The sequence below is a fragment of the Nycticebus coucang genome, chromosome 4 (genome assembly GCF_027406575.1).
Source record: "Nycticebus coucang isolate mNycCou1 chromosome 4, mNycCou1.pri, whole genome shotgun sequence".
NCBI classification, from domain to species: domain Eukaryota; kingdom Metazoa; phylum Chordata; class Mammalia; order Primates; family Lorisidae; genus Nycticebus; species Nycticebus coucang.
Genome location: NC_069783.1, coordinates 138254428 through 138274689, shown reverse-complemented (window position 1 = coordinate 138274689; position 20262 = coordinate 138254428). Strand labels below are relative to the sequence as shown.

The window sequence follows — 20262 nt, the reverse complement described above, 5'->3', positions numbered from 1 at the left end:
CAGTAAGAGGATCACTTGAGCCCGAGAGTTGGAGGTTGAGGTGAGGTATGACACCACGACACTCTATCCAGGGTGACAGAGTGAGACTCTGTCTCAAAAAAAAAAAAAAAAGTTTCAGGGTCACTTCTTCCTTTTTCTTTCTTTTTTCTTTTGGCAGGGAGGGCTGTTAATAGGGGAAATACTAATTTGGAGGAATCTGAGGACTCCTTAAATAGGCCAGGTCAAGTAGTAAAGTGCTGGGAGATGGGACTTTGCCTATAAAAAGCCTTCTCCTGCCTTACGAGGTTTTATGCCTTCACCACAACCATTCTTGCCAAAGTGGAGAAACATATCTGCATCTTGATCATGAATATTGTTATGAGAGGTCTCAGGGTCCTGAAAAAGATTCATTGAAAAAAATCTAAAAAGTGATAGTTCTATCAGTTTTTTTTTCTCTACCTGTGTTCTCCATTTCAGCACACTGGGTGATCTACAGAGTGCTCAGCTCTGTTGCAGGGGTCCTCAAACTGTGGCCTGTGGGCCACATGAGGCGGTGTGATTGTATTTGTTCCTGTTTTGTTTTTTTACTTCAAAATAAGATATGTGCAGGGCGGTGCCTGTGGCTGAAGGAGTAGGGCACCAGCCCCATATGCTGGAGGTGGTGTGTTCCAACCCATCCCCAGCCAAAAAAACTGCCAAAAAAAAAAAAAAAAAAGATATGTGTAGTATACATAGGAATTTGTTCATAGTTTTTTTTTTAAACTATAGTCCGGCTCTCCAATGGTCTGAGGGACAGTGAACTGGCCCCCTGTTTAAAAAGTTTGAGAACCCCTGCTGTTAGGTATAAGCAGACAGGTGACAGTGCTGTGGGGAAGGGGAAAACACATACCATTTGGGTCACTTAGGAACTGGCCATGGTAAAACAAAACTGAACAGTGGATTGACCAAGAGAATGAAGATCTGGGCTAGGATTTTGACTGCCACCTGCTAATCATGTGACTGTGGGCAAGTTCCTTATCCTTTCTAGAAATGAATATTCTCACTTTTATTTATTTTTTATTTTTTTATTTTTTTATTAAGTCACATACACATAGATCATGAATACATTCATGCATATGTGGGGTACAATGTGCTGAATTTTTGAGGTCTGTGTCCCCACTGGATAGGCTCTGAGAGCAAACAAGATGTGAGGTGGGAAGGAAAGGACCATGGTAGGTAGGTGTCAGACGTTAGTTCTGCCTTTCCATAAGTTACAGGAAGTGTTCAGACATGGTCTCTGCCCTGGGGAGCAGCCACGTGCCTACTGTTCCTTGTGATATGTTCTATTCTGGTTGGGGAGAAAGTGATTAATTATCTATTTAATTTAATTTTACAGCCTGCCTCTGAGAAAGCAAAAAATGGCCGTGATACTTGTGAGTAGTTTTTGAGATCTTCTTCCATTACTTTTAGAAAGAGTCAGCTAACCCATGGCAAAAAAAGATTATGTGAAATCACTTAAAAGTTCACAGAAAAGTAGGGAGACCTGAGTTCCTTTTGTGTCACTATGGAAGGTCCTTTAACTACCTTGTATTTTGGTCCTAAACACTGTGAAATGATGACAAAACCTTGTTTTTCTTTTCCATAGATCAGTTGTCAGGATCAGGTAGCAAGTTTCATTTATTCATGCATTTATTTGTTTATTTGGTAGAAAGTGTTAAAGTACTAAACATACTAAGATGCTATTTTTAAAGCAGGATCACAGAAGAATGAAATGCTACCCACACCTTGCTTTCCTTTAATGCTATACTGTCTCTATATAACTTTGGCATATCGTTTAATCCCAAACCTGATAGATGAGTATTATTCCATTTTCCAAGGGGAGATGATGGTCACCTATGCCTTGCAGATTTTGGTGGAAACCCTCTGAAGGCATCTGTTTGAAATGTATTTGGATGACAATTTGTATTATTTGTGTATTTCAGCTCTCGGGTCTCCAAAAGAATCTGAGAACGCCCTCCCCATCCAAGTAGATTATGATGCCTATGATGCTCAAGTGTTCAGGCTGCCCGGCCCATCCCGGGCGCAGCGTCTCGCCACCTGCAGGTTTCCTGCCAGATTCACTTTGGGGGTGGGAAGGGGGGGGCAGGGTATACATGTGCACAAATTGTTTAGGAAAACCTGATGTCCATTGGGAACCTTTATGAGAGTAACCTTGAAAATGTTTTAAAATTAGCCGGAAGGAAGCCTTGCTGTGTAGAGCATTAGGGATTTTCTTTTCAGGCTCTTCAGTCCCAGCCATTGTTTACTGTGAAGTATTATCTCAAAACAAAGATAGCATTCTAGCCAAGAGAGGCAATCCATACATTTTAGAATCAGTGGCCTTATCATAGCTCACTGAGCTCAAGTAGTCTTCCTACCTCAGCCTCCCAAGTGGCTAGGGCTATAGGCGCACATGCAACCATGATTGGCTAATTTTATTTTACATTTTTAGAGATGGGGTCTTGCTCTGTTGCCCAGGCTGATCTGGGCTCAAACAATCCTCTTGCTTCAGCCTTCCAAAATGCTGAAATTATAGGCACGATGCCCAGCCTTATATTTTATATTTTATTCTACTGCTTATAGTCTTGGATTTTTTTTTTTTTTTTGAGACATAGTCTCACTATGTTGCCCTCAGTAGAGTGCTATGATGTCACAGCTCACAGTAATATTGAACTCTTGGGCTTAAGCGATTCTCTTGCCTCAGCCTACTGAGTAGTTGGGACTACAGGTGTCCGCCACAACACCTATTTTTTGGTTGCAATTGTCATTGTATAGCTAGCCTGAGTTGGGCTCAAATCCTTCAGTTTCAGCATATGTGGCTGGTGCCCTACTCACTGAGCTACGGGCACCTAGCCTATAGTCTTGAATTTTATGTTTAATTCTTTTTTTTTTTAATTGAGACAGAATCTCTCACTTTGTTGCCCTTGGTAGAGTGTTATGGTATCATAGCTTATAGCAACTTCAAACTCTTGGGCTCAAATGATCCTTTTGCCTCAACCTCCCAAGGAGCTAGGACTATGGGCACCTGCCACATAGCCCAGCTATCTTTTTTAGAAATGGGGTCTCTCTCTTGCTCAGACTGGTCTTGAATTCCTGACCTCTAGCAATCCACCATGGAAGGCCAAGATTGTAGTATGAGCCACTGTGCCCAACCTGTGTTTAATTCTTCATGTAGAATTTTTTTGCGTGAGTGTGAGAAACAGAATTCTACCTTGTTTTCTCCCCTAGTTGGCTAAATACTGTTTTCTAGATTTTTAAAATGTATATATTTAAGTACAACTAACTGTGAGAATATTATATCTCTTAATTTTGTTTCAAATGAAGTTGATGTGGCCACATAATTTTTTTTTCAGAGACAGAATCTCACTTTGTTGCCCTTGGTAGAATGCTGTGGCGTTACAGCTCACAGCAATCTCCAGCTCTTGGGCTTAGCCGATTCTCTTGCCTCAGCCTCCTAAGTGGCTGGGACTACAAGTGCCTGTCACAACGTCTGGCTATTTTTTGTTGTTGTTGCAGTTTGGCCAGGTTTGAACTGGGTTTGAACCCACCACCCTCGGTATATGGGGCCAGCACTCTACTCACTGAGCCACAGGCGCTGCCCCCAAATGATTTTTTTTTTTTTAATCCTTTTCCCTTAACCCATTGTCACGTCTCTTCCTGAGACTGTTTAGAGTTCAGAATAAGTGCTATTAACATTAGGTCTCCTACACATGATGCTACTTAAGGCCTCAGTAGTAGCTACTTAGGGGCTTTTCTTTTGGGTCTTTAAAATTGCTCTCATAGTTAGATTTTGGGTTTTCTTTTATCTAATCAATAACAGCATGACCTAGAGTTTTAGGTATCCAGGTAACTTGAAGGCACAAACCATGTCTTGTTTTTTTGTTTTTGTTTTTTTCAGTTTTTGGCTGTGGATGGGTTTGAACCCACCACCTCTGGCATATGGGGCTGGCGCCCTACTCCTGAGCCACAGGCGCTGCCCACAAACCGTATCTTAATCTGTGCTCTACCTCTTGCAAATGGCTAAGCATATTTTGGTGCTCAAATATTTTCTGTTAAAATAATGAATACGTAGTCAGCACCTGGGATCAATTTTCAGGCTTTATTTAAACTATTAGGTAAAACAAAATCCTTCCAGGAGGATAAGGAAGGCTCTGATGTCAGAAGGGTATCCTATTGGTGGGCTAAGTCTTTTGTTCTTAGTTTTTACTTCCCCATTGGGCTTCTCTCTTTTTGATCTTTCTTCTAACTGCTTCTAGAGATTCTTTCTTTAGGGAGTTTATGTTTTAATAAGTAATTGTTTCTTTCTTTCTTTATTTTTATTTTTTTGTTTGTTTGTTTTTTGCAGTTTCTGGCCAGGGCTGGGTTTGAACCCACCACCTCCAGCATATGGGGCCTGCGCCCTACCCCTTTGAGCCACAGGCACCGCCTATTTATTTTTTTTGAGACAGTCTCACTACGTCACCCTTGGTAGAGTGCTGTGCTGTCACAGCTCACAGCAACTTCAAACTCTTGGCCTGAAGCAATTCTCTTGCCTCAGCCTCTCGAGTAGCTGGGACTATAGGTGCCCACCACAACTCCTGGCTATTTTTTTGTTGTAGTAGTCATTGTTATTTGGCAGGTCCAGGCCTGGCTTGAACCCACCAGCCCTGGTGTATGTGGCTGGTGCTCTAGGCACTGAACTATAGGATCCAAGCCAATATATTGCTTTTTAAACATTTATTAAGGAAATGTTCAGTTGTGCTTAGATAGAGATACTAGTATCATGAATGGTTGTCACCATGTTGCCCATCTTATTTCATCACTTCTCTCACATTTTATATTTTGGCTGAAGAATTTTAAAATAAATCCTAGGCATTCCTATTTCTTTCTCCCTCGCTGATACATACGTCAGTATATGTCTTTTACTAATAAGAACTTTAAAAAATTATTACTAATAACAAAATTCCTTAACGTCCTCTAATAGCCAACCCATATTCACAGTTCCCACTTATCTCAAAAACGGATTTCTGTAGTTGGTTTGTATAATTAGACATCTAAGCAAGATGCACATGTTCCCTTTGGTTGTAATGTGTCTTTCGTGTGTGTGTGTCTAACAGTAGAATGTCTTGCTTTCTTCATTTGGCTGATTGTTTCCTTGTAATGTTTAACTTTTCCCTTTATTCTCTGAATTTCTTTTCTTTTCTTTCTTTTTTTTTTTTTTGTTGCAGTTTTGGCTGGGGCTGAGTTCAAACCCGCCACCCTCGGTATAGGGAACCGGCGCCCTACTCCCTGAGCCACAGGCACCACCCCTCTGAATTTCTTTTAAACTGTGAATTATCTCTAGAAGCTTGGTTAGGTTTAGGCTCAAGTTTAAGGGCAAGAAGACTTCTCCGGTACTGTGTACTTTGTCTTGCATAACATGGTCTCTTGTCAGGTCCCCTGTTTTTAGTGATGTGAGATTGATCAGTAGGATGAGGTGGGGCCATCACTTCTTTACAGCTCTGATACCATCACTTTGGCTATGTGAGAACTATCAGTCATTCCCCCCTTTCTTACACATTCCAAGCTGCTCAGGGCAAAGTACCTCCTATGTATTTCCCACTCATATATCACATTGGACGTCTTTGTCATTAGTTTCCCAAGTAGCTTGGGCAGGTGATGGGTTTAGGAGGTGGGACAGAATCCCTTGCTTGGTAGTAACTTTTTGTCTCTTGCCTGGCAGGTCTGTGCGAGAGCGGGAAAGTCATAGTCGAAAGAGTGCCAGCTCCTGCGACGTCTCATCCAGCCCTTCCCTGCCGAGCCGCGCACTGCCCGCTGAGGAAGTGAGAAGCCAGGCTTCTGACGACAGTTCCCTGGGCAAGAGCACCAACATCCTGATGATCCCACACCCCCACCTGCACCAGTATGAAGTCAGCAGCTCCTTGGGCTACACCAGCACTCGAGGTCAGAGTGCTGACACACATCAGAGTGGGGACAGCATCCTACTGTAGTGGAGGGCGGGTGGGGAATTGGTGGTCTGGGGTGGGGTGTGAGTCCCACATCTCCATTATTCCCACAGCAGTGCAGTGGGTGAGAATCTCCTTAGCTTTTAGGTATGTGTGCTTTACACTGTGTTTTATCTCTACTCCTTGTTCCCTCCTATATACCTTTTCCTATGTTAATGTAGAGTTTTTCTTAGGTCTAGAGTCAAAGGGGTTTGCTTATTTCCTTGCCATTTCTATTTGCACCATACATAAAACAACCTCTGTCCTATGTTCCATTTTAAGGCTTTTCCTCTCAACTACCTGTTCCTGTCTAACACTCAGGAGCACAGATGCTGCTCTGCCTGTAACTTGGCCATCCAGCAACAACTACTACTACTGTTTCACAGACCCCTCCTAACTTTTTGAGATATCGTCTCACTTTGTTGCCCTGGGTAGGATAGCCCATGGTATCATAGCTCACAGCAATGTCAAACTCCTGGGCTCAAGCAATTCTCTTGCCTCAGTCTTCCGAGTAGCTGGGACTATAGGCACCTGCCACAACACCTGGATATTTTTAGAGATAGGGTCAAGCTGGTCTCAAACGCTTGAGTTCAAGCAATCCGTCTGCCTTGAGCTCCCAGAGTGCTAGGATTACAGGCATCATGCGTGGAGATCATTGTGGTTCAGGCCTGGAATTGGAACATTGTCTCTTTTACCTGTGTTGCATTGCCAGAACTAAGTCATTTGGCTTCACTGCAAAGGGGCTGGGAATGATATATTCTTGTTGTGTGCCCAAAAGGAAAATCAAATGGGTTTAGTAAAGAAATTGAGGGCAGCGCCCATAGCTCAGTGGGTAGCACCCTGGCCACATACCCTGAGGCTGGCAGGTTTAAACCCGGCCTGGGCCAGCTAAAACAACAATGACAACTGCAAAAACAACAGAAATAGCCGGGGGTTGGGGTAGGCGCCTGTAGTCCCAGCTACTTGGGAGGCTGAGGCAAGAGAATTGCTTGAACCCAAGAGTTGAAGGTTGCTGTGAGCTGTGACGCCATAGCACTCTGCCCAGAGTGACAGCTTGAGACTCTCTCTCAAAAAAAAAAATATTGACTAGCTTTGCCAGGGTTTGCCCTTCCAGCCACCAAATATCTATCTTTATTTTTTCTCCCACATACAGAAAATACTCACCTCTTTTCCCAGGGCAGTGTTTTTCAACCTTTTTTTATATCATGGCATACTTGAACTTATAGTTAAACTTCCGTGGCACATTTAAATTATGTTGAACTAAAAAAAAAAAAAGAGTGCTTATTGTGCTTTGAACTTGTTTCAAAAATAATTTAATTAATGGTCTTTAAAAATGTTTGCAGCACACACCAGTTGAAAATCACTGACCCAGGGGAACAACTCAAGTCCCATTATTTAGTCATTACATCTAACTCCGAGTCCAGGGTCTCCGGGTGATAGGTGGTCCTTTCTGTCAAGTTTGTACATGGCTTCATTGGTAATTCAGGAACTTGAACCCCCTTTTCCTGTGTATTTAGTAAGTAACAAACCCAAACATACTCCATTCTTTATAGTTTGGCAATTTTACTCATCTCTCTTACTCTCTGACATTTATGATATCCAGGGTTCTTGTCAGTTCTGCTTATCAGCCTGCTTAGTTCTGGTTTCCTCATGGCTCTGTGCTTTCTTTTTGTGATACCGGGCAGATGTCCTGGAGAACATGATGGAGCCACCGCAGAGAGACTCGAGTGCACCAGGGAGGTTCCATGTAGGCAGCGCAGAATCCATGCTCCATGTCCGGCCTGGTGGATACATGCCCCAGCGAGCACTGATTAACCCTTTTGCCCCCTCTCGAATGCCTATGAAGCTCACATCTAATAGAAGGCGCTGGATGCACACTTTTCCTGTGGGTAAGTTGGTTGCTCAGAAAGAGCCTTGGACTAGGTAGGGTTCCAGCCGCGGTCCTCATCTCTCATCATTCATGTGCTTTTGGTCTAGTGTCTCAGCTTCCAGTAAGAGGGGAATAACCCTGTCTACTTTGGCTATCCCAGGGCTTCTCCTGGACAGGCTTTGTAACTAATTAGCTGTGTAAGCCTAAGGGCATATTTTTTTTGCTACTCGAAAGGGACTGCTTTGCCACTTGTTTTCTTTTCTGAGACTAATATCCCTCATTCTTGTTCATTCCCTCTTCTCTAAGTCCTCTCTGGATATTGATATTGCTGTCTTGGTTACACAGAATTATGGTACGTGGCTTTCTCTTAGGGGTCTGTGACAACTGAAAAAAAAATTTTTTTTTTCACATTCACTGTTTTCCTAGTCTGTCCTTTTTGATCTGTGGTCTGTCCTAAAGAAGATGACAGTAAGATTTTAATGCTGCAGCTAAAATTGAACTCCAGCTTAATGAGCTCTTACTGGGCTGGGAAGGAACAAATGCATTGCATTCCAGGTTTGTTTGTTTTTTTTTCATGGAAACCATCCTTCTGAATGCCTGGAAATGTCTAGTTATTTTTTTGCACTTTTAGGGTTTAAAAGTACATTAGTGAGAAAAGCATTGGGGTCTTGGCTGTGAAGTCAGAGAGCAAAAGGGGGGTTGGGAATGATCCCTTTTGCCCTCTTACCTCTGCCATAATCAGTCAGAGAGAAACCACTTGTGTCTTTCTGGTGTCTTTTCCATTCTCTTGCTATCCCCACTGACTCCATGTGAGAGAGCTCTTAAGAGAGCTTTTGAGTCTTCTCCTGTGACCTTCAGCTCTTCTTGTTCTGTGCTTTTCCGCCTCCCACCCTTTGTATACACTTTACTAAAACAGTGTCCTCCAAACCTTGCTTACTCGTTTCTTCGTCCTAAAAACATCTGTGTGGCCTTCTGATAACCAAGGCCCTCCTTTGCAGGCTTCCCAACCTCTCTTCTCATTCCCATCCTCAGAAGCTCTGCTCTTTCTCAGGTAATCCTATGATCTCCTGCACATGTTGCCACTTTCACATTTGGGATTTCACAAATATAATTTCTGCTACCCAGTTGCTCTCTCCTTCTACCCTTACTAACATTGTTTAACACTTAGGTCTAGGCTGGGCACGGTGGCTCACTCCTGTAATCCTAGCATTCCGGGAGGCGGAGGTGAGTGGATCGCCTGAGCTCAGGAGTTCCAGACCAGCCTGAGCGACAGCAAGAACTATCTCTACTAAAAATAGAAAAACTAGCTTGGTGTTGTGGTGGGCGCCTGTAGCTCCAGCTACTTGGAAGACTGAGGCAAGAGGATCTCTTAAGCCCTGGAGTTTGAGGTTTCTGTGAGCTGTGTTCCACAGCACTCTACCCAGGGTGACAGAGTGAGACTCTGTCTCAAAAAAACCAAATGCATAAATATAAAAATTTTTAAAACTGGGCGGCACCTGTGGCTCAAGGAATAGGGCGCTGGTCCCATATGCTGGAGGTGGTGGGTTCAAACCTAGCCCCAGTCAAAAACCAAAAAAATAAAAATAAAACTAAAATAAATAAAAAAAATTTTTAAAACTACTTAGCTCTAAAATATCTTTTTCTATGAAGCTTTCTTCAGTAAACTTGACTAATTCCAGTTTATCTCCTATTCCAACTTCTTTGCACTTAGGCATTTTAACCAGAGTCACAGTTGTTAATTTTCTTCAGTATTAACAGAGTCATTGGCGTTTCACTTGTGCTTCCTTCTGATTGAGTTTGTGTTAACCCTGTTGGGAAGGGGTCTTGCCTCCCATTCTGGTATATTTCTCTGTGGTGTCTCAGTTGGCCTGCATCAAACAGGCTTCTAAAGTATTCCTAATAGACTGAATAGGATGATGAACACGAGGCCCCACCGTAGAATGGGTCCAGCTTGGAAAAAGGAGGTTCCTTTCTGGGAGCCCAGGTGTGTCTTGTGTCATGTTCCTGTGTGGTGTGCTCGTTTTCAATCTCTCCAATGCCAGTATCCCAGCAGCTGGAAAGAAGAACAGTTGCTGTTAAGTGCACAGCACTAGCTGTCAGGTGGGAATGATGCTCAGTAGTTCTTTGTCTGGGTAGGTCCATCCGGAGAGGCCATCCAGATCCATCACCAGACCCGACAGAATATGGCGGAGCTGCAGGGCAGTGGGCAGAGGGACCCAACACACTCCTCTGCAGAGCTGCTGGAGTTAGCATATCATGAAGCTGCTGGAAGGTGAGATGTGCACAGGGCTCCAGAAGGTAACTTGAGAACACTCTCCGGCACCCGGGACAATGTGCATAACAGACAGCTGACAAAACATGTTTATAAGATTTAAAAAGACAACATGAGATCAGGACCTTCCTTTGTCAGTCAGTGTCTTTCCCTTCTCTGGGCAAAGTGCAAAGCAAACGGCCTGACGTTTTTGCCTGAGATGTCACTTAGGCCCTGCTTTAGCTTTATCTTGAATCTAAAACATGGATTTTTCTAAACCTCAGTCAAGGCTGAAAAATGAGAGAGAAAATGCTTTGGGTTTTGAGTGGTCAGACAGGTGATTTATGCCAAATGTTGTGGGCAGCCTCTCTATGACTTCTGTCATTTTGATGATGGAGAAATTCCACTGTTGAGATTAGACGTTAATGCCAGGAGTGGTGGAAATCAGGGCCTGTGTTTATGGAAACAACTCTTTTTGAACCAGACCTCTGAATGTTTTATTAGACATCTAAAGAGAGTCAGTGTAGGAAGAAAGTCATTTAAGCCTTGACAAGTGTGAGCCTGGTTTACACCTGGACTCACTATTCCTGTGTTGCTTTAGGAAACACTTTGCAAAGAGCAATCTTTGGCCCCTCTTTCAATCGTCTTGACATCCCTGAGATAGATCCCTAGGGTAAGGGGTTTGGGCAAGGCATGACCCTTTTTACTAGAGCAACTCTGGTATGTCTGCTCGAGCATCTCACATCCGTCCTTATTCCTAAGGTGGAGGCATGGGACAGAGAGGGCGGGTGGTCTAGCATGGTGGCGGGAAAGCAGCTGGGTATCAAGGCAGGAGGAGCAGGCCTCGGGAGACCAGAGCTGGCACATAAACCAAGCACTGCGGCCTGGTGGCTTGAGATATGAGTCTTCATGGTTGCCAGCCTGAGTGGCTAAATATTCAGGCCAATTTCTGATGAAAACCCCCCGGGATATAGGGTGAACAGGAAAAAGAGGTAGATGACCCACATTAAGCCAGGTGGCTGGGCTCTGTTCTCTGTAGGCACAGCACTTCCCGCCAGCCTGGTGACGGCATGTCCTTCTTGAACTTCAGTGGAACGGAAGAGCTTTCTGTCAGCCTGCTTAGCAACAGTGGTGCAGGTAACCAATCCAAGAGGTAAAAGAGTTGGGACGCTCAGAGGAGGCTCACATCTAGAAACGACACGAGGGCCAGAAAAGCAGGGCCACATCTATTTTGAGATCATTTCAGCCACGATTTTGGGTGACCTATTTAGAAACAGTCCTGTTTAATGCATGGAATTATAAATGGGCTGCACATTACATTTTTAGCCAAGAAAGTATTGGTCAAGCTACATTTATCATCATCCTGTCAGGGAGTCGTGATTGAGGGCTGCTTAGGAGCTTGGTGTTGAGGGCAACACCAGGGCCGGAGGAGGAGTGGTCTCTGCTCTGAAGGCGCTTTCAGGGTGAGGGCAGAAACCCCACCTCCATAAAAACAGTCAAGGGAGTCTCAGAGGGGAACAGTGTGGCTCCAGTTATGAGACCAGAAAAGAGAAGGGTGGCATAGTTGCTTAGAAAAGTGAGCAGAGCATGCATATCAAAATTTGGTTAGGGAGAGGGTCGGAAGATTAGGATTCCAAGTGGAGGGGGGAAGAAGAAAAGTATGATTGTGGTCTTATGCTTTCCAAAACACTTTTATATCTTTGATCTCATCCTGTCATTCCAATAGGGCATACTTATTAGACACATTTTACACATGGGCAGTGTAATGTCCAGAGACGTAGAGATATTGAACCAGTTTCTCAAAACAAACAAACAAAAAACTAATTTCTCAAACCAGTAGGCAGGTATTCTGACCCAGACTGATGTCCTCTTTTGACAACTTTATATATAGAGTACCTTTAAGGGTGTAGGGGAACATGAGTTTGGATGGGTGGGGGCAGATTTTATAGAGTCTTAGAAGGGACAGAATGAATGTGAAAAGCAGTAAAACTTAAAAAAAAAATAACAGAGCTGCTGCTTCATGCCTTAGTGTTCCTGTAGACTAACATGTATTTCTAAAAGTTAGCTTAAGGTAGATGGAGTAAAATTGAAAATGTATAAAATTGGTAATGATGTTTTCCTTCATTCATCGGTAGGTTCATCCAACAGTATTCCTAGAGGCCTATGGCTAAGGCTTGGAAACTGTGTTGACAGTAAGAGAATCCCTAAATGATAATTTTATTCATTCATTCATTTTATTTTCATTTTTTCTTTTTTGGTCAATCTACTTACCAACATTCATTCATTTTAAATGAGAAAACACATTGAATAAAAATTTCAGCTTTGAAAGGCCAAGGCAGGAGGATTGCTTAAGCCCAGGAATTCAAGACTAGCCTGAGCAATATAGTGAGATTTCTTCTCTATTAAAAAGTAAAAAAAAAAAAAAAAAAAAATTGGGGCACTCGCTTCGGCAGCACATATACTAAAAAATTGGGAGTGGTGGTACACACCTGTAGTCCCAGCTACTAAAGTGGCTGAGACAGGAGTATCATTTGAACCCAAGAATTGGAGGTTGCCGTGAGCTATGTGATGCCACTGCACTCTAACCCAGGTGACAGAGACCTTGTCTCCAAAAAAAATTTTGGGGCGCAGCTCCTGTGGCTCAAGGAGTAGGGCGCTGGCCCCATATACCGGAGGTGGTAAAAAAAAAAATTGGAGGATGAGAAGATACTTTGTATCTTTGCACTGATGGTGCTGAAAATGTTACCTTGTTGCTAGGCTTCATTTCACCTTTAAGCCAGACGGGCACAGTGGCTCACACCTGTAATCCCTGCATTCTGGGAGGCCAAGGAGGGTGGATTGCTTGAGCTCAGGAGTTCCTGACCAGCCTGAGCAAGAGCAAGATCTTATCTCTACTAAAAACAGAAAAGAAAAAAAAAAAAAAAGAGGGCATTGTGGCAGGTGCCTATAGTCCGAGCTACTTGGGAGGCTGAGGCAAGAGGATCACTTGAGCCCAGAAGTTTGAGGTTATTGTAAGTTATGACACCACGGCACTAAACTTAGAGTGAGACACTGTCTCAAAAAAATAAAAAGTGCCTTTAGAAGGTTATAGAGGCAATGTTTCTATTGCTTTTTTAAACCAAGGAGCTCCTTTATAGGAACCCAGAGTTTGAGCTTTCCAGGCAGTTTAGGGTAGAGTTGCATCAAGAAAGGCTGCTGTGGAACTCACTGGACTATCCCTGGAGCCGGTTTCGTTGGTGACCTGAAAGAGGGGAATTCACAGGTTTGGATGGTGGCAGCACCAGAATCTACTAGAGTTTTCTGGGCCTAAGGTAGCTTAGGCAGACCAGATGATTCCGCAGAAAAGGGGTCTTAGGAATTTTAAGATGTACTTTGGGGAAAAAGTAAGATTTCAAAGAATATTTGGGAATGGTTGTGGAAGATGCTCAGATGATACCATTGTGGAGTCTCTGGAGCTAAGTGTTCCCTTGTGTAGACACGTTGGAAAAGCATTTTCTGCACCCTGCATCTCCAGCTCAGCCTTTCCCCTCGTGGGCTCTGTAGCAATAAATCTGTCTACCTGATGGACATCTCCACTTGGATGCCTAACAAGTACCTCACCCTTCATGTGTTGACAGCTGAACTCATGTCTCGTCATTTCCCATCCCACACTTCCTCTTCTGTTCCTTCCTTTTCCTGACTTTGGCTCCCATCTCCATTCTCGCTGCTTTTGTTGAGACCTCTGTTGTTTCTGGCCACTGTTACTGTGGCAGCCCTCTAAATGGTCTTCCTGCCCTGTTCTTGTCTCTGCTGATTCATCTTCCCTAATACTAGGGATGAGATATTTCCAGACACAGATCTGATCAGTCACTCCTTCCCAGATATTAACCCTTTTGTGGTTCTTTGTGGCTTGCAATGCTTCTTATCACCTGGGTCCAGCCTCCATGGTGCTGCTTGTGAAAAAAGTGCAGGTTCTGGAATGTTGGTACGTGAGTCCTGACTCTAACTCTGATAGTAGTGAGGCCTTTGATCACTCTCTGTGATCTCAGTTCCTCGTGTGTGAGGAAGACTGTTGTGAATGTTAAACATGATAATGCATGTAAGTGCTAGGACAGAAGCAGCCACAGTGGTGAGTGCTCAACAAATATTGTTGTTACTATTATTACTATTGTTACTATTACTACTAGTGTTGTTACTGTTACTATATAAGCATGTTGAGCCATTGCTCTGGCTCCCCAAAAGAATTGTGTCCTCATCTTCCTTTGCATGCATTAGCCCTTCTATGCAGAGAATATGCTTCTTTGCCCTGGGCACAATGGCTCATGCCTGTAATCCCAGCACTCTGGAAGGCCAAGGCGGGTGGATGGCTTGAGCTCAGAGGTCAAGACCAGCCTGAGCAAGAGTGACACGCCATCTCTACTAAAAACAGAAAAAAACTAGTGGGCATGTGGCAGGCTCCTGTAGTCCCTGATACATGGGAAGCTGAGGCAAGAAGATCAATTGAGCCCAGAAGTTTGAGGTTGCTATGAGCTATGATGCTATGGCACTCTAGCCTGGGTAACAGAGTGAGACTCTGTCTCAAAAAAAAAAAAAAGAAAAAGAAAGGCTCAGTGCCAGTAGCTTAGTGAGTAGAGGTCCAGCCACATACACCGAGGCTGGTGGGTTTAAGCCCAGCCTGGGGCCTGCTAAACAACAATGACAACTGCAACCAAAAAAAAAAAAAGAAGAAGAAGAAGAATATACTTCTTGCCTGTTTTCAGTTCTTGATTCTGCCTCTCAAGCACCAACTTGGTCTTTATGATGTGGCCCCAACACCACCTGTTCTTTGAGGCCCTGGTGGTGCCTCCCCATCCCCATGCCCTCGAAGGAGACATTGGGTCTGTTTCCACGCAGCTCCATGTGCACGACCCAGCTTGGCTCCTCTCACGCCCGTGGTTTGTTTCCATGTCCGTCTCCCCACTAGACTGAAAGAGCTTATCTTTATTCACCTTCTCCCTACAGTGTTCAGCACATGTATTGACTAATGAATTTATTACTTCAAGACCAAGCTACCATAGGTGAGAAGCATTAACAACCCACAAGATTATCATTTAATTGGTATGCAGGTGTTCATTACATGCATACGTTTAGCTTCTCATAGAGGGCTTGGGCTCCTCATGTTGCTATTCTAGTCAAGGCAGTGTAGTTCAGTGGGGTCGTCCTTTCTCTTGCCCAGTCCCCTTGTTTGTTTTTTTTTTTTGTTGTTGTTGTTGTTGCTGTTTGGCCGGGGCCGGGTTCGAACCTGCCACCCTTGGTATGTGGGGCCGGTGCCCTACTCCCTGAGCCACAGGCACCGTCCACCCAGTCCCCTTGTGAGCTGCAGCATGTATTTTTAGTGGAGCCAGGGGACATCAGTAAGTGACCAATAGCCAGGTGGGAACTGAACGCCCATCTTTGACCATATGCTACCTGATCAATTATGTTAATGAGCCATAGAAATTAATTAGATTAAATAATTGCAGTTTTATTGTCATATGCAATAACCAGTTAACGTCACATCAGTCTTCAGGTTATATCCAGAATCTTACCTCACCATTGTTAGCCTGATTCAAGGTACCAGGCTTTTGCCCGTGTACAGTAGCCTGCTAACTGGTATTGGTGGCTTCCTTTACCCTACCCTATCATTTATTTTCAGCAAAGCAATTCAGAGTGATCCGTCTGAAACAGACGTTAGATCATGAAATTTCTCTGCACGATTTCCTCCAAGGTCTTTCCGACTCACTTGAGGTCAAAGCCATGGCATTGTGTCTCTTGGTTTCTTCTTACTTTCAAACTTTGTCTCCTGCTTCCCCCTCTCACTTCACTGTAGCGGTTCCCCAGGCAGATCAGACACACTCAGAATCTCAGGTCCTTTCTCTTGTTCTCTCCTCTGCTGTGCCTCACAGCTAAGGTCCATATGTCTGAGGTTTGCATCTCCAGTTGAATGAATGCTAAAAGCTTCCTGAGATTAGCTTTCTCTCTACTGAAGAAGGACTCAGGTGTTTCTCTAATGCAGTGGTTCTCAACCTTCCCAATGCGGTGACCCTTTAATACAGTTCCTCATGTTGTGGTGACCCCCAACTATAAAATTATTTTCATTGCTACTTCATGAAGCAAGTAGCATTTTGAAGCTACTTCACGAAGTAGCAACAAAAATAATTTTATTTTATTTTTTTGAGTGCCTCTAGTGGCATTAGGAAGGTTGAGAACCACTGCTCTAATGCTTTTCTCTCTTATAACTTTATTGAACAATTAGCTAGATTGCTTTTTCAAAGACTTGAGCAGTGTTTTCCTACCTTACTTGGTTTTGAAGTGACTTTTCTTTCAAACTATCCTCAAACTTCATGAAATATGGTTTGCTTTCTTGAAACTCACGGAACTCTTACTCATTCCAAAAATGTTGATTGAACTCTAGGCACTGTGCTAAGGCTGAGAAGAAACAAAAACTATGGACTCTCCCAACTCCAGGGAGCTCTGGCTTCTCATTCACTTGGGATTTTATTTGAAGCAGTTCCCCTCTGGGGTCATAACGATGAAAGGAAAGCCCTCTCAGGGGGAATTGTACTATGTGAGTGGTTCCAGTAATAAATACAGTGTGGATTGAACATGTGATCTCAGCTAAATTAGGCTATGCTCAGTGAGAGAGCATGCTATGATGAAGACAGCCAAGATCAAAGTCTCAGCCCTCCTCACTGGCCTTTGGAATTGAGCCTTCATGTTTTTGCAGAGGCCCGGGTTCCTCATCTGTATTATGAGCTTATAGAGCCTCACTGTCTCAGCTGCCTACCCTGTATAATTGTTGTCAGTATCAAAAGTAGGTTAGGTTCCTTAAAGGTCAGCTTACCACACTGAGTCCTGGTTTGGGGCAAGGCAGGGTCAAAATAAACAAATAATTAATGTTTCATTCATTGTAAAAAAAACCAAAACAGACAAACAAAAACAGAAAAGAAGCAGGAAAACCTTATCTGTGACCTTACCTTCACCTCCCGGGGCTGGCTGGTTTGTACCATCTGCAGGCAGTCAAGCACGACTCAGATTTTCTTCTGCATTTGGGCATGATTCACATGTGAGTCATGATTCACAGGAGTTGCTTCTCTGTGGGTTTCCCTCCTGGCCCCGTGGAACTTCATTTGGAGTGTTTTTGGCTGAGGCCTCACAGCCACACTCTTCCCTTATTTTTCACCATGCTGCCCAGCAGGGGCCCACACAGTTGGTGGGATTGGGCTGAGAGTTTTTATCCCTCTGTTTCTTTAACTGAAGACCAGTTCAGAAGACTTGTTAGTGTCTTTCCTTTTTTTTTTTTTCAGGTAGATAATTTTGAAAAAATAATAATAATAAGCAGATGCTATGTTTTCTTTCCCTTTAATGTTGGGACTCAGAATCTACAAACTTGGTGTTTGTGATGAATGTTGGGTACGTGTGGCAGATTTGGCCTGAGAGCTAATATAAAAGTAAGTCCTAGCACAGTAAGGGTGGAAAGGAAGGGCCTCTGGTCATTCACTAAGGCCAGGTTGGGTTTTTATGGCGTTGAGAGTTATAATTAGAGAACATAGTTCACAATTCTCGACTCTGAATAGATATCAAAAGAAACAGAACTGAGATGGCTGTTGCCAGCATTTGGCTCTACAAGTGATGTGTCTGACTTTAAACTTGGGAGTGACACCTCATTCCCAAGTGTTGGGTTGGAGCAGAACTAACCAACATGAGGTCTTACTTCCATCGTCACAGCTGCCAACAGCAAGTTTGCTTCACTGAAAGTAAGGCCTCAGAGGCAGAGCCAATGTCAAATGCAGTGTGTAGTTGGACTTGGACTACAAAGAAACTGTGTATCTTCCTGGGAGCCCTTAAAATATTTCTTTCTTTAAATGGCTTTTTCCTTAAAATTCGTGTGCATGCATGTATGTCTTTTTCTGTTAGCGATGGTACAGGTCTACCTTGGGTTGGGACCCTACGCTGCTCTGGTAAGCTCAACTGTTTCTTTAATAGTGCAAGAATTTTAGTTGCATTGTAGGGCAACTAAAGTTACCACACAAAGAGGCTCTGGCTACCTGTCACTGTCCAACCAATATGCAGAGATGGGGTTTAGGTTCAAATAAGCTTTATTTGTCAGAAGGCCAGAGATTCTGGAGAACAGCAAGAGTAACCTCTCGATTCTGCTCTGCCACAGTTATAATTCTAATAACTGTTACAATAAAATGCGAGGAAACCAGCCCAGAAAATTTTAACTTTATCCGATAGGAAGTAACATCAAACTATTCTTCATTTTGACAATGCAAAATGTTTAGACAACAGAAAGGTAATTTTCTTTTTCTTAGACAGAGTCTTACTCTGTTGCCCTGGGTAGAGTGTCCTGGTGTCACAGCTCACAGCAACCTCAAACTCTTGGGCTTAAAGCGATTCTCTTGCTTTCAGCCTCCCAAGTAGCTGGGACTACAGGCGCTCGTCACAACGTCTGACCATTTTTTTGTTGTAGTTGTCATTTTTGGTTAGCAGGCCAGGGCTGGGTTCGAACCGCCAGCCTGTGTATATGTGGCCAGTGCCGTAACCACTGAGCTACGGGCACTGAGCCAAGAAAGGTGATTTTCACTTTAACAAAATATCTGAGAGACTCATCAGAGAAAACATATCATCAAAGTAACCTTTACTCTACCTATATACCGTTTCCCCGAAAATAAGACAGTGTCTTATTTTAAGGTGTGCTCCCAAAGATGCGCTAGGTCTTATTTTCAGGGGACATCTTATCTTTCCTGTAAGTAGGTCTTATTTTTGGAGGATGTCTTATTTTCGGGGAAACGGGGTAATAACACCTATTGTCTATATGTGACCACTTCCCCAGAATTTCCTGAGATAAACAGCCTCACAAGTGTGGAGAAACTTAACTAGATAATCACAGAAGGTGAGTGGGTAAGGCTGAGCAGACTAGGTCAGACTAGGGCAGCTGAACTGTTTCAGCTTAGCTTCTCAAGACGCCATCTTGCAGGCCCCCTTTCTAGCTTCAGTCTGAGTTGGATTTTCTTAAGAACAACAACAACAAGAACAAAATAACAGATGATCAGATGATCAAATTTGGCATCCACCCTGAGAGGTGATGTGTTTAATATTTCTTTTATTGCTTAGAATGTGTTGCAAATGCTACTGTTTCGTACCAGTTTTCAAGCTGAAGAAGAAAATTCATCTCATTGCTTATTTATAATCAGGCTTTATGTTTGCATGGAAATGGATATCGTCAGCCAAGATTTTTTTTTTTTTTTCAGAAAATTTAGCTCCAAATGGCTTTTAGCTATTGACAAAAAACAGATAACATTTCATCAGCTAAAAACTGGTGCCCCAGATGGATAGTCAAGAAATAGAGCATCTGTAAAGTTGAGCGGAAAGAATCTAAATGCAGTTTCCACCTACCTACTGTGAGATCTTCAGTCATTTACTTAACTTTTCTGACCCTCAGTTTCTTGATCAGTGGGAAAAGAATTCTACCTACCTTTTATCTGTCTCCTGGGGTGAGTGTGAATGAAATGAAATACTTTGTCTGAATAAATAAATTGTATCTTAATTTTAAAAATCTGCTTCATGGGCCAGGCTCAGTGGCTCACACCTGAGTGGGTAAGGCTGAGGCGGGTAGATTGCCTGAGCTCACAGGTTCGAGACCAGCCTCAGCAAGAACAAGACCCTATCTCTAAAAATATACTCAGGCGTTGTGGCAGGCGCCTATAGTCCCAGCTACAAGGGAGGCTGAGGCAAGAGAATTGTTTAAGCCCAAGAGTTTGAGGTTGCTGTGAGCTATGAAGCCATAGCACTGTACCCAGGGTGACAAAGTGAGACTCTGTCTCAAAAACAAATAAATAAATAAATAAAATCTGCTTCAGGCAGTTACAAAAAAGTTCTAAAATTCTTTTGGCCAAGAGACATTATCTTTTTAAACTTAAAAATATTATTTATTGGGTGGCACCTGTGGGTCAGTGGGTAGGGCGCTAGCTGCATATACCAAGGGTGGCGTGTTCAAACCCCAAAAAAAAGCTGGGTGTTGTGGCAGGCATCTGTAGTCCCAGCTACTCAGAAGGCTGAGGCAAGAGAATCACCTAAGCCCAGGAGTTAGAGGTTGCTGTGAGCTGTGTGATGCCATGGCACTCTACCGCGGGTGACAAAGTGAGACTGTCTCTACAAAAATATATATCTATTATTATTTA

The 20262-nt window shown here is 43.3% G+C and overlaps 1 protein-coding gene across 5 annotated transcripts in view; it reads left to right on the top strand.

The window, feature by feature from the left end:
* The window catches only part of DEPDC5 (DEP domain containing 5, GATOR1 subcomplex subunit), a 175195-nt gene that overhangs the window by 60707 nt on the left and 94226 nt on the right, over positions 1 to 20262 (top strand). For 4 of the 5 annotated variants that reach the window (XM_053589971.1, XM_053589968.1, XM_053589970.1 and 1 more), the window contains exons 19-24: positions 1355 to 1391; positions 1941 to 2061; positions 5699 to 5919; positions 7646 to 7849; positions 9967 to 10102; positions 11121 to 11218. In XM_053589971.1, the coding sequence (XP_053445946.1) occupies positions 1355 to 1391; positions 1941 to 2061; positions 5699 to 5919; positions 7646 to 7849; positions 9967 to 10102; positions 11121 to 11218 (817 nt within the window). Of the gene's footprint in view, positions 1 to 1354; positions 1392 to 1940; positions 2062 to 5698; positions 5920 to 7645; positions 7850 to 9966; positions 10103 to 11120; positions 11219 to 12216; positions 12274 to 20262 lie in introns of all 5 variants that reach the window. The other variant, XM_053589966.1, reaches the window with a different exon arrangement.